General features: G+C 41.9%; 1 protein-coding gene across 2 annotated transcripts in view; it reads right to left on the bottom strand.

Moving 5' to 3' along the window:
* Positions 1–4,328: 4,328 nt before the first annotated feature.
* RPP38 (ribonuclease P/MRP subunit p38) overlaps positions 4,329–15,260 on the bottom strand; it is a 35,220-nt gene continuing 24,288 nt past the window's right edge. For both annotated transcript variants that reach the window (XM_069211590.1, XM_069211589.1), the window contains one exon: positions 4,329–5,408. In XM_069211590.1, coding sequence (XP_069067691.1) covers positions 4,484–5,386 — 903 coding nt within the window. In that variant the 5' untranslated portion in view covers positions 5,387–5,408 and the 3' untranslated portion in view covers positions 4,329–4,483. The remainder of the gene's footprint in view (positions 5,409–15,260) is intronic.

Genomic DNA, 15,260 nt, shown 5'->3' with positions numbered 1-15,260 from the left:
TTTCTGCTGAAATATAATGCAAGGCTTCAAAAGAGTACAACATATTGCCAAACAGTAAATTTAAATAAACTATACTCACTAAAGAGGTCTTCTACATTATTAATGCACTGACCAACCCAGGGTGTGCAAAGGCTATAAACACACCCTTAATAGACATGCATTTCTCTTTTTTCCCCTATACACAACGCCCTTAATACATGAAGAGCTGGGGGAAGGAGAGAGATTGTTTTATATTCTCCCTTTAAATACCAAACACACAAAAAGCACACGTGCCCCTGTTATCACCTCTCAACTATGGGAGCCAGTCATCCTCGTTAGTGAGTGATTACTTAGTTCAGGATAGTTTGTGTCCCAGATACTGTACATAGGGCCTGAAGTATATTTACGTAAAAGAACGAGATGGTCTCAAGCACCCCTTGGGTGTCATGCTTCATAATTGGCCTTCCCACGCTCGCCAGATAATTCTCTAGTGGCAGGCAGCCCCCGTTGTACACTGAGGGGATGTTTAGGGAAGATCCAGGGAGTGGGGGATCCAGACGGTGGAGCCAGTCATCCTCATTAGTGAGTGATTACTCAGTTCAGGATAGTTTCTGTGTCCCAGATAATGTACATAGGATCCAAGGGATATGACCTCACACCCCCCTGGGTGTCATGCTTCATCATTAGCCTTCCTGCGCTCGCCAGAGAATTCTTTAGTGGCGGGTGGAAGATCCAGGGAGTGGGGGATCCAGACAGAATAAAAATCCTGTGCACATAGCCCAAAATGCAACTATGCTTTTGTTAAGGGGGTGGTGAAGGATCGATTAAAACAAACAGGACACACGAAACATTATTATGCAACTCGTGTCCACATAGGTCGACATGTTTCAGCCCTGAAAAGACCCCAACTGAAGCAGAACCCTGCTTTACCCTATATAAATCCCTGTCTATACGCTTATACACACACTTGATGCACATGCATACATACAATACCAGTTTCTAATCACTGGATGCCTCAGCATCGGGAGGAGAACAGAGATGCAGAACTAAGTGCAGTCGTAGGGAGAGACCTTTGACGAATGTACGACTACAAGGCTCACCTCATCTCACCTCTCCATGAGGTCTGAATATACCGCAGTTAGGCACCCTATCATTTTAAGAAAGCAAAACCGTTTTGCCATAACCATCTAACAAAACATCTTGTGTGTAATTGCCCTATGTCTTCTGTAGACATCTCAAGTAGTCATGTTGCCTCAGTCCACCTTCAAGTTTGGGGTCCTCAGGGCTCAACCACGAACTCCACGCTATTGGCTGCATTTTTGTACTACTATGCCGACCACAAATGATTTTGCTGTAGACCCCAATTATGGTGAGACTCATTTTCATGCCCATTTTGAGTGGCAGCACGGATGCACAGAAATTCCAAGAAACTGAATGAGGATGAAACTGAGGTCATAATACCAAAAGAGCCCTTCTACCATCCGAACCAAGCCTTGATTGCCTCCATAGAGGGGTACCTTGCCTATACCAGCAACAATATTGTACCTTCCCTTTGATCTCCAGTATTTCAGATTAACCATGTTACATCTATTTACTTTCTTTTCTGTAAGACCTTGCAAAAGATGTTTCCAGTCCTCTGTTTGGAATGTTGTAGAACTGTGGAGCAGGCAGTGATACTTACCTGTCTGGAGTAAAGGAACTCACTCTGTTTCAGGCTACCCAACTATCTGCTGCTGCAGTACTTTAGGGCCAAAGAGGTACTGTTGAAAATGACTGAACCTTTGACTGGGTGTGTGAGCTAGAGAAAGTGTGATTGTGTGAATGAGTAAACGTGTGAGGAGGGAGGGTGAGTGTTTACGTGATTTAATGTACAAGTGTATCTGTGTGAGGGTTTGAATACTTGTGCATCTATGGGATTCCTGCGTGTGTTCATAGCTTGAGGGTTAATTGTAAGGATGGGTGAGCGAACTAAAGAGTGGGTGGTACAGATTACTGCAAAATAAAAGTGAATGTAACAGAATCCTGACAAACTCATCTTTACTATCCGGTGCCGCACTAAGGCATAATACCTAGATGATAATCTTAGCAAGCATGATATTATCTCATACTTGCTTTGAGGTATTGGTATCCTGCAGATGTATTTCAGTATTCGTTTAAGGGCATATGTGAACGAGAAGTGAAACATGGCAATAAAGGAATTCATGTTTTATATCTAAACGCGACAAACATGAGAGAAATACCACATTGACGAAAACAAGACATATAGAACAGGCGATTTAGGAAGGTTGTAAGCATAATGTGCTTTCTTCATTCAATGAAACCTTTAAACACGTTAAACCTGAATCACTTGTTTTGATTTTTCAAGAGCTGGGAAATTACTTTAAAGCACCGAGAGGTCAGCAGAAGAATGAGATTCTAGGGACAACACAGCTTGTAGGTATTGTCCTCCATTGTTCTAGGCAGGATGCCTTTTGTTTGCACTATCACCTTGATCAGTTTATTTGTGAATGGCTTCTATGAATGGCATTTAACTGATTTTTCTGATCCATGTCTGTAGCTGTTTGTTGCAGAGAGCCAGATGATCTTACTTGGCGTCTTCTCTCCAATAAATCGCTCTGCTTACCCTTTTGTCATATGAAGGGCATCTTTGTAAGTGCCAATGCACCAATTCCTCTCTGTTCTGAATGCTGCATGCTGAGAGGAGGCAGCTAGCCCCTGTTCAGAACAACTTCCCGCTCTCTGGAAGTATTATATATAAGGGCAATACCAGGGAAGTATTTCTGCCTCACCCTCGGTGTCCGGAATGCAATATGTTTATAGAGGCACTGATGTTCATACTTTTGCAAATAAAGGTGACAATAAAGTATCTGAACAGCTATCCCTTGAGACGTGTGACAAAAAATCTTCGGCTTCCTTAACGTGTGGTCACTGAGAAGCATCACACACACACAAAAGGCGATGGGAGGATGTTTGCAATAAGTCTAACCACGGGCAATTTCCTTGGGTAGCATTCCAGACTCTCGTTTTTTGCCCATAATGCCACCTCAGTTTAGATCCAGTCATATGTAAATCATTCTGACCCTGCTCCTATAGGAACAGTCCAGCCCAAACTGCACAGCCAAGTCCCTTGCTCACAGAGTCACTGGAATCAAGTTTCACCAGACTGAGAGCCACAATCAGGGCAAAACCTGTCTTGGGTTGCTTGTGTTCCAATTCAGGGAAGGCCTAGCTTTGCAGTTCGGGCTAGACTGTTCCTATGGAATTGGGGTCGACTGATTTGCATATGGTTCGGTTTAATCGGAGGTGGCAATGTGGGCAAAAGAACGATGGACTGGAATGCTAACCCGAGCGACTGCCAGTGGTTAGACTTATTGCAAACATTGTCCTATCACCTTTTGTGTGTTTGATGTCACTGAGAAGCATAACAATATACTGTTACAGAAGTGATGGGCTGGATCTCTCTCTGGCAGGAAATAGTCATCATCATAAAGAAGCTAATCTTCTTCTAGGCAAGTTTCCATTTGCATAATTCAAAAAGGATTCACACTCCTTAGAATTACTCTAAATACAATGTATCTGAGATACAGCAAATGTGATGGGGATCAGAGAGCTATGGGGAGAGAAAGAGCGTTCATACAGGGTATATCAGTAAAGATCGGTAAAGTATCCTGAGAAATACTGGGTGCTGCCATGGTGGTTTTGTTTGTCTAACTGCAAAATAAAAATTGTTTAAAAAACAAAATGTGATGGGGATCCAGCTACTTCATGCTGAGGGGTACAACCCAAGACAGCGTCCTCACTACTTGAACAGACATCACTCCACAAAATGCACGAAAGATACCAGCGAGTTGTTTTAAACTCTCAGACTGTTCTGAAGTGTCTTAGACAGCTCATCGGCTTGAGTTCCACCAACTGACTTCAACAGAATGCTTGACTGTGGAATCCTAAACTAACCACTTGTGGGGAAGTGTGGCATTTGTTTGCAAGCCTATCTGTAATGCTTCTGATCAAGATTTCTGGTTTGAATTGACAATCTGCAGGCAAAATCTTAATATGCGTGTATAACTTTGGCATTTAATCATTTAACAGTTAATCACAAAAGTGAAAATTTACTTCACCCTTTGCAAAGCAATGAAAACAGCAAGTTCTCTCATAATAAAGTGTTATTTGCATGCACGTCTTCTGCACAAGCGTACAGCTTACGCTACATTACTTTACTACTGCCCTTTGCTGACATACTACACGACCACCATTATCTAGCAAAAATGTCTGTTATGTATTTTAGCCAAAACACAAACATGCAGAACCAAAGTCAAAAGGATAAAGCAAAAAAAAGGCCCCCAGTCTACTTTGATAAAATATTTGCTTGATTTATTTGAAAAAAATAGACCAAGGTCTACCTTAATCTACTGAAAATAAACTGCATGTTTACTTTGGCACAAACTGGAAAACGAAAATAAACACTTCATGGTGTGTCAACCACCATATGTTCATGGTGTGTCAACTACTTTTTGGATATACTTTTCTTTATTTTGGGTGGTTTTCTTATTCTGTTGGGATTTGGAACCAGCTTTTTTATTTTCAGTGGCTGTAAGGTTACGCCAGGTGTAGGTCTGATCTCAGAAGTCTCTGTAAGGCTTTCATCTTGTTTGCGTTTAAGATTTTTTTTAGAAATGTTCACTGAACCCTCCATGGCATCATTCGGTTGATCTTCCTCAGGGGCAGAAGAATTTGTTTTATTTTCAACTGCTGTGTAATTAATCCATGAAACCTGATGAGCAGGCACCTTCTTCTTTATGGCTTCTACTTCATCGGCAAAACAACTGGAGTTTTTTCTGAAGCCCAGAGCCAATATGGATTTTAAACCAAGAACAGGTGACAGGCTCTCACTGAGACGCGGGACCTGGCAAGCAGGAACAGCACGGCTGGCACTTAGTTCAATAAGGTGCATGGTGATCAGTGGAGGTTTAGCAGATTTACACACTAGCACCAAATGCAGTTCATTCTTCTCCAAAGCTCGAGTGACTTCATTGATCCCAATGGCAAGCTGCTTCCTGAGATCACAGTGCGTCCATCCTGGTTTATTTGTAGCTTGCTCCAAACAAGATTCTTCTGCCTCAGCATCTTCTGTGCCCTTCTTTTCAAGGTCTGCGTCATTTTTGTCACTCTGGGCTTCTGCTGCCCTTTTTCCTTTTTTAGAAGATAACTTTCTGGGTCTGCTTGGAACCTCAATCTTTTGGAATCCAAGATGTTTGAACTTTTCTTGCAATGTCTGAAGTATAAAGTGCATATCCTCTCCCACCACTGTATTCCACTTGATTGTATACGGGTTGTCTAAAGAGGTTTTCACAGGCAGAGGTTTGACTTTTGGTATGGATCCCTTTTTACCAGTTGCAGGGGTCGCCATCTTTCTCGGTTATCCACCTGAGCTGTGAATCAAAAACAAACATGGTGTCAACATATGCCCTACATACAATGAGACTACCTTCTAGCCAATGTGGTCGTTGAGATAACAGAGCTCTTCTTAAAATGATATACAAGTTTCCTGATTTCAGTACTTGAAAGCAAGCAGAGTATTTAGCATTACTGAATTGACATAATTTGGTTTATAAAACACCATATAGAAAACAAGCGTTGGCAAAGCCAACTGGTCACGTCTTTGGGACTTGCTGACTTTATCAATGGTTTTTAGCCATGATTTATAGCATGGCTAATTTAAGGAAAAAAAAAAAAAAAGCCTATGACGCAGCTGTTTATTTTCTTTTTAGTTGCTGATGAGTTCTAAAAGTGAGGGGAAACAACAAAGAGGGCGTACATGGGGTGGAGGGAAACAAAGGGGGTCATGGTTGGGGGTCAAGCAAACAACAGAGAGAGGCAATGTGAAGCCCAAGGTGGAAGAGAAAAGCAAATGGTTAAGAGCAGTGTGGAGTTGGGGGAAGCACACAAAGGTGAGTACATCATGAAGGAAAGTGGGGGAGAAGCAGACGGGCAACAGAGCAACATGGAGTGTGTGGGGAGAAAAGTACACAAAGAAGATAGCTGGAAAAATACATGCACTCTTGTGGACTCTCCTGGAGTGCTCTTCCAAACTGAAAAAGTAGTGCTTCAAAAGCAAGCAGTGGACGGACACAAGTAAGACGTCCATGCTCCAGGGGTGGGACGAACACAAGAACAGGAAGTAAAACCCACACAAGTTAACAAATAAGATACAATCAAATGAGAGTGACGAAGCTAACTAACAGTAAGCAATGGGTGGGGGAAATCTAAGCCCACTGTAATGCCACAACACATCTTGCAACAGACAGCGCATGGCTGTCCAGCAGGCAACCACTAAATATGTCAAAATATGGATTTGATTCTACAACTTAGTGCTTTCCTTATTTAAATGTTGTGTGTAAGGGAAGACATAAAATCGGCAATTAAAGAGTGAATACATGTGTAAAATTGCTCCTCTCGAACAGCCACACGGGATTAAATTTGGATTGTGCACATTTCAGAAGGGTAAATCAAAAAGAAAAATTTCCTGTGCTGTGCAGATATTCAAGTTGGCGTAATGGAAAGAATTACACGTATACCAGGAAAAAAGCACAACGGTTCACTGGGTTGTTTTTAATCAACATATCTGTTGGTGTACTATTAACATACATCAGAAGCATAGTGCACATTTTCTTACAGCAGCCACCCTCCTCCACAATGTATATATTTGTCAAAATCATGTGAAAATGTAACAGGGATGGGTAGAATTGTTCACTATGTTACCAAGTCCTCCAACTTCAATACGGTAGGAAAACAAAAACACATTGGACTTGATTCACAGGTTGCACATTGTAGTATATGTTTAGTACTAAAGAGGTACCCCAAAGCTTATGACAGCGCTATTCACAAACTGCACTTTCGTAGTAACATTTATAGTAAGTCCCTACCACCATTATTTTCTATTGGAGGGCGATTCAGTACAAGTGTTTGCCCATGTGTAGTGCTGGATTTACAACAAAAGTGTAACGGCCTGATTTATATATTGGCGGATGGGTTACTTGGTCACAACGGTGGTGGATATCCCGTCTAGCAAAATCTAAATCCCATAGGAAATAATGGGATTTAGATTCCATTGGATGGGATATCGGTCACCATTATGACGGAGTAACCAATCCACCAATATCTAAATCAGGCCCTAAGTTACTACAAAAGTTCAGTTTGTGAATACCGAAAAGTAGTCAACTTATTCCAAAGTGTAAACATACTCAAAAGTTTGTTACCTTTGTGAATCGGGCCACTGTGTAATAATCATCAAGGCATTCGGTATAAATTTATTGTGCTTCACAAAATGCAAGAGGAATGTGCTTAACTTAGTAAAATAGTGCAATGAATTAAGTATGTGCTAGTGAATTCTGCTTGTAACCTGTGGGTCATAGGTTCGAATGGCAAATACTCCTAGTCCACCTTTTATCCCTTCAAAGTAGACCCGCGCTAGGAAGCAGCAACAGCGTCCACTAAAGAGATTTAATAGGAGCCCAAAAAGTACAGTCTTTAGGGGACAGGTCGTTTTTGAAGAGGTTTCAAAAACGAGAACAATAGATTGTTCATTCACTGAGGTGCAGCGTGTTCTTATAAGACCTATTGGTTTGTGGTCTTATTTTCTGGACATTTCCGGGTGCCACTAGCTAAATGGATCATTTGCTCATCATTTTTGGCCTCATTTGTGAAGTTTTGGTTTTGCTAAAAATGGAAAGAAGAGCAAATATTGTTCGACATTGACGTTTGTATTTTTTTCATGGTAAGTGGTTAAAGTCAAACATGCATCCCCGTTATAGGTAGGAATAAAACATTTTCATCGCATAACTTTATTTGTGAGGCGAACGCTCATATTCCAGTGTCTTGGCGCTGAACAACAGATGTGATCGAGCTCACTGGTACTACTTTTATCGACAGTAGGAGGATAAAGGGTTGAATGGATTCGTAGAGTTCAAACCTGTGACCATGTGCTAAAGCGTAGAACCCTGACATGGCCACGCAGGCAGTGCAAAGGTCACTTTGCCCACTGTAGATATTCGAGTGTGCTCTGCAGAATACAGTGTCTGTCAGTCTCAAGCGCAGGCAAACTGCTGGGCACTACTTATTTTTTCATAGTTATAAATATATTAGCAAAACAACTAGCTAGTTGCCGGTTGTGTTTGTACGTTTATTTCTTGAAGTTTGGCACAGCGGCAAAGAATGCCACCGTTGTGTTCTGCCAAGGCATTTGGTTCTGGGCACTGGGCCAGACTGTTAATTTATTTAGAGAATCGTAATACGTTCATTTTATATAACTCAAAATTGGGATTTTAATGTGCCATCCTTGATCAATATTCAGCAAAGGGTGGCGTGGTGCCTGTCAAACATCATCCTATCTTGTGTTGATAAATACTCAAGTATAATCGACTTAAAAGAATGGTACCAGGTATATTCTCTCAAAACAGTTCATTATACAATTCATTTTGTTAATCCTAAATCTCCCGGTTTTCTTGCAGTACACGGTAACGTCACAAATAAACTTACTGCATCTGACAAATCCGGGAGGATAAGCCACAAAGTAGCGGTTTGTAAAGCCGTGTAGGTCAACAAACACTTAATAGAAGTTTTAACGTGTCACTATAATGTTTTAGGAATTGTGTAATCAGTCAGGTCTGTGTTTCTCTATAGTCCATGCTGTGTGCACTTCACAACAGGCACTTCCTGGCGACACAGACAGTTTTTACTTTTTATTTGCCGATCTGGGTACGATCGGAAAATGAAAAGAAAACAAGCATGTGCAATGCAATAGGTCTTGCATTTGCAAGAGTTAGAGCTATCGGCGTTGTAAATGCATAACTGGACTTTACTTGCCACATAATGGCCCTCAATATGACTTTGGCGGTCTCAACTGAGACCGGCAAAGCCATGGGTGCCAGAAGACCACCAGTAATGGCAGTCTTCCGCCCGCCATAATATAGATACTGTCGATTTCCGCCACATTAAGGGAGTAAATCCGTCAGTACCCATGCTGGTGTACGAGGCAACTGGGTGGTGCTACCACCTGCACCGCCCCGCCCCTCCCCGCCAGTAGGACATAGCCAGCCGTATTTTGACCAAACAGACGGCCTGGAGGTGTCCTGCTGGCGGTAGCAGCGCCCCTTTCCTGTGGGATGACCTCCTCGCCGGACAAGGTAAGTCGGGCTTCCGTCAGGGGAGGGGAGTGTGTGGGTGGGGGGTGTTGTGTGTGGTGTCTGCATGCGTGTATGAATGAGTGTGCGTGCATTTGTGTATGCGTCTGAGTGTTGTGGTGTATGCATGGTGGTATGCATGTGTGTGAATGCGTGTATGAACGTTACAGTGAGTGCGTGTCTGCATGTCAGTGTATATGCGTGTGAGTAAGTGTGAGTGAATGAGTATGGAAGTGGTGGTGCACAGGTGCATGCACGATGCGTGTGGGTGTGTGTGCATTTTTGCAGGGAGGTGGGTGGGACGTGGGATTTGGAGGGCGCTGTGATTCTAGCAGGTGGGGGTTAAGTGATTGCTGGGGGGGAGGGGGGGGAGCCTTCTACCGGTGACCGGGGTGAAGGAATTCCCTGTCACCGGTAGCCCTGCTGCCATGGTGTTTGTGGCAGTGGTACCGCCGCGAAAACCATGGCGGTAGGCCAGCTCATTATATCGCTGGCGCTCATGTGTGGACCTTCGGGTCGGAGACACACATCTCCGACCCGGCAGATCATACCGCCATTCCTAATGGAGCCAAGCACTGCTGTGTAAATGATTCATCCAAGGTTTAGGCCTTGATTAAATTACATCATAGATTTGCATGAGATTCTGATTCAAATTTCTTTCTTTTAGGTGCTTCCTACTGCATTTCTTGGTCCCGATGATGACCCGTTGGTAATTTATCTACCGCCAGAGTTGAAACGTCAACAATTATTTAATGTGGACTGTTGACATATACATAGCTGTTGATTTGACATGTAAATTATGGATGATGCATTACTTGAACAAATAATCTTTTGACAGCCACATTGTTGTGTGTATATACTTGTAAATAACACTAGTGCACTTTATGTTCACTTGTAGGAGCACCTTATTCTCATTATCATATTTTTGGAGTTTTATGATTACTTTGGATATTATGTGTTGAGTCTGTTCTTGATGTGTAATGTAGTAATTTCTGAAATTATTTACCAAAGAATTTGATTTTCATAATACAATAAAAAGAAGTCATTTTTAATAAAATTAATCTGTATGTACCTTACCTTTTGGGAAAGTGGATTTTGCCATGGAAGTCAAGGCTGAGACTTCTACCGCACAGACACTTTTTTGTTCATAAACACAGGAAGAGGCATGATGCATGCATGCCATGGGCAAACAGGGAGAAAGAATATGAGAGCGACGATGGAGCCAACAAATGGAAAGCCTATGGGTGAGCTGAAGCCCACACATTGAATACAACATGTCTCTTTGAGACAGTACATGTGCTATCTAGCCGAGCCCTAAAAAAGGAGACGGTTCCCTGCTACCCCCAATGTAATGAGTGCACTTAAGGTGGAACAACACTTTTATGTGCACATATTACACTATCCGCAATTGTGCATTTCAAGAAGACACAAATATGTTTTTTTTTGTTTTTTACATGTATCCAAATCCATACACCCGCCTGCCTCTGAGTAAAGGGAGAACAATTCTCCCACTTCAAACCCTCACATGGGGGTCTGGTCTAAAGCGACTGTTGACATAGCCAATGGAATGGGTCATGAAGGGCAATAAGTAAATTGTATATTCCCATAGACACAGAATGGAAAAAACCCTTTGGCCTCCTTATTCTCTTCATTACTTTCAATTGTTACCAATTTTGTTAAATGGGAATAAACCCCCAAGATAAAAGTTTAAAAAACCAGAGGCCTGCCTTATTTGCAAACACTCTTTAATGGCACAGTATCAGCAGCATGACAGAACAAGGTGAGCAAACATTACAAGGCACTGGACAGATTATACAGGCTGTGCTACCAACAATTCGTCCTCTTGCCTCGTGCATTTCAGTTTGAATGTGTATTTATGGAGTATTTTTTTGCCTTTTTCACCATACATCTTTATTTAAGAATGCATACCGACTGTTTCAAATTATTATTTCTTACATATTCTTGTTCATCATTACCTTCTATCCTTTAATATGATTGAATGTCCTCTTTCTCATGCATAGTTACTTTTTACGTCTTGCCATCTGGCTGGGACATTTCCCTTTAACCACGGACATCAGAAGTGCCTCCTTGTTCTCTGGCACCAAATGACATGCAGCACAGTGCTCTTGACCCCAGTACTCTCTGGGCATTGCATGTGGTTGAGCACAGCAGACATTGGGCACATGGTGTGACTTTCAGCCATAATCTGTACACATTAATTCCCCTCCTCGTGCTTAGCAGGTGCTGGGTAAAGGAAGTACCCTTCGGCCATGCTCCTTGCCCAGTTTTCCTATCCCATTCTGACTACTGGACCCAACTGAAGATAATGCCCAGTTTGAAAATGCTTTTAGCCACGCCCTGTACCATATCCTTCTGCCCCAGTGTCAACTATGCATGGCCAGATAGTGTGTCCAGCGGGCACAGGGCATGGCTTTTGGCCAAGCCCTGTACCTTATCCTTCTGCCCTAGTGTCAACTAGGCATGGGCAGTTAGTGTGTCCAACAGACACAGGACATGGCTTACGGCCATACACATATCCACTGGATTGTGACCACATTTGATGCCCTATACCCAGTGTCTGCGGGATCAGATTCTGCTCAAGATGCATAGCATTTTCCATACCATGTGTTATGAATGCTATTTTGAGTCTGGTAGGGGTTTTCTAAATTCTTCCCATTTTTATATTCTTTGGCCTGGAAGCACCTGGGTGGTTTGCTGCGAGTGTAAAGCATCAGCTCGGTAAACTGTTTCAACTTGATAGCATTAGCAATACAAAAATATGTTCAGAATTACATTATTGAAAGTACTTCTTTGAAGCATATAAAAATGGAAAACACGTAAATAAAACACAGACAGATATAGGGAAATATTCAGGTATCTCCCCTTATGTTCTACAGATGTTCTGAAGTAGTGCCAATATCAACTGATGTGTATTGTACAAGGATAGCATAGTATCTGTGCCACACTGGGTATGCAAATGGGAAGAACAAGTACCCTGGTGGTAGATTCCTTGCATCATTTTGTGACTGTAAAATGGGAATGATTGTCCACAGAACATGCAAATACCGCAGGACCACACACTGCAATACAAACAGAAGCAGCCTACATGACACATTAGGAAAAGCTGGGAACAATAATTTGCTGAGCGTTGATTAGTAACAAGGTGAAAGAAGCACGTGAAAGCGAAATGGTTTTTAATCCGGGACACATAATATGAAAGGAAACAAGTAGTGCTTAGACATTCACCCTTCTTGGGAGGAAGACACTTGTCAACCTTCCACTCTTTGGATCCATCACGCTGATTCGGGTGAATTTTGAGGTGGTCTTTGATTCGGTTAATTGGGCCTCTCTCGGTCAGGTTCTACAAAAAAATGAATATCAGTCCTCATATCCCTAGTTGCACTCAAGTCCTGTATGCTTACCCTGTGTCCAAGAATGGTTTAAAGCTACCTTTCCTCATTGAGCGTGGAACCTAATGAAGTCAAACGAGTCAGGCCGAGATAAATGCAAATTTTGAATGCACATGGCAATGCTTCAGGGTTTAGGATGAGCTGGGGAAAATCCATATACACTCCCATTCATGGTGATAATTATCATCTGGCTGGGACGGCAGACGAAGTGACGCACTGTAACTGACTACTGTAATCCCTGTGTCCCTTTATATTGTGAGATGCTCAGTGGTGTTGGGTGTGCAAACAGTTCCTGAGGTAGATCAGGTAAGGTCAGTTATTTGGGGCTGGGACATGCTTCCAGTATCCATTATTAGGACTGTAGCTCGGTTTAACATGATTTAGCTAAACTACTGCATGCGTTATACAGTTACCACTATGCGATCCCACTGGGTTTCTCCACAGGTGTGCATGCTCGTATCCACACTTTTTGGGGGGGGGGTAGTATGCTGCAAACAGTACCCTTTCATAAAAGTGTATACTCAGCATACACATAGTTGTGAGTGGCAGACATACAGTTTTAGTACTGGCTATCCAGACCATCATGATCTATGAGTGGCTCTTTGGAGACAGAGAAGACTTGGTCCACAGACTTGTGGTCAGCGCCTTAGGGAGCTCAAGATTGTGAGCTTGTTGTACGACTTACCTATTCCCCACTTGCTCCCCTCTGTCACTAGAGTAACTCTGGAGTGCTAGCACAGGGAACTTGGCTCACACAATAGAGATGGAGGCCATATAAAAATGTTTGGATAATTGAAGGAAGAATTTACTCAGTACAACTCCCAGTTTTATTGTTATAAACATGCAAGTCATGTGCTAGAGACATATAAATCTGATGTGGCTGCTTTGCCAGACTTTAGGTGCCTGTTAATAAACTTCCCTCATCCTTACAGACCCTCAGGAGATAATGGAAACAAGATCAGGGCCATTTGGAGGAAGTGATAATGATCAAAGAAAAGAAATGGCTCCCTGAACCCTTGCCCACTTACACCTGATAAAATTTAAAAAATTTCCATAAAGTATACTATACCCTGAAATGGTTTATGAAATTGTGTTAAGACTAGAACCTGAACTGCTCTATTCTGACACACCGGTAGACATCGTCATAACACAACATGGATTGGTCACCCAATTACTACATTGTTGCGATAGTGACAAAGTGTCCCATTAATATGGACCCAAAATTGGTAGTGCTGAGATTGGTGGATGATTCGGGAGCTGCTAAAAGTACACAGGCGCTGGTTAGAATAGGTTTTTTCCTGGTGAAGCACAACATCAACTGCAACTGGAGGTCAAGTAAAGGGCCAGCGGTTGCCAAATTACTCCCCTGGATGGATTGCTGCACCTAAGTGGAGGAGACTGTTCACAAGCCCAGCAAGTGTCCTAAAAACATAATAAGGTTTGATGATTTTGGTGGGAACATTTTCAATAGGTCATACTTTGACTGGGCCCAAATCCACAGGGAGGAGCTCTAGTATTACTATGTAAATCAATTAATCATGCTCGATGTATTTTGGACCATTTGCAAAAGTGTGTCTCTATCAGTAATCTTACCCGTCTTGGTTTGTTTGGTAAAATAATATAAAAGTTATCAAAAATATAAATGTTTTGAAACAACATTTTTGCTTCAGTTTTTTGTCAAAGCAAGACCGTTACATTTAAAGAATATTGCACATTGGATCATTTAGCCCACCTCCACTCCTAACAAGATAAAGCTATAACTGCAAACACTGTTGTGGGTTACAGCAAGGCAGACACAAGGCATAAATATGTAACTCTGAATCTTTCAAAGATCTTCACCAGATAATCTCCAATGAATATTCAGCACAGGAACAGTCCGTCATTTTTTGAGATTGTTAGGCATTCAAACTGTCGCTCCACTATTATCCACATACCCTTGCCCAAACTAGAACACCACTCTGCAATCTTCTTGGTCCTCATGCACAACATGTACCCAGAGATTCTGAGACAACATACAATATATATTTAAAGGTGTTGTTGTTCCTTGCTCCTACTCATAGGCTGGCCTGTCTTTTACTATGCATACTCAGGATATCTCATGAAGACTAACACAATTTCAGCATAAAATGTTCTTTGGAAATGCAGAACCTTCTGGAAACTGGAAATGTCAATATTTTAGGCATCAATGAAACTTGTTTTTCAGACCACTCTCCCATTTTAACTGCCATAATGCTCACTCAACGTAATAGTATATTGAAAACAGAACTACAAGTAGAGATTGGGGAGTCGCTACATGTCAAATTGCTAACACAAAGGGAGATATTTGGTATCAACAATGTTTCCTTCACAGAAAAAAAGTCAGTGCCAATCCGTTTATCGTTATAGTGGCTATCTACAGACCCCTAGAATACAACTTGTTGTTTCTAGAAGAATTCCTAAACTTCAGCCTGCATCTGCAATCACTGCAATCATAAAGTTATAATTGTGGATGATTTTAACCTCTACCTTTCTCTTCTCCTCTATGCAGCTATTCAGGCGATCCATTTATATTTATACACCCAGGGAACTGCTCACTCAACTATATGGTAACATAACTAATTAACTTTCCCCTTCTCACAGGAGACATAGAAAATCAGGAAAAGAAATGTGCCAACAAATGGTTGAACAACAAACTAGCAGTGCTAAAAAGAAT

Source organism: Pleurodeles waltl, chromosome 10 (assembly GCF_031143425.1).
Source record: "Pleurodeles waltl isolate 20211129_DDA chromosome 10, aPleWal1.hap1.20221129, whole genome shotgun sequence".
Lineage (NCBI taxonomy): Eukaryota > Metazoa > Chordata > Amphibia > Caudata > Salamandridae > Pleurodeles > Pleurodeles waltl.
This window is presented reverse-complemented; position numbering and strand designations above follow the sequence as displayed.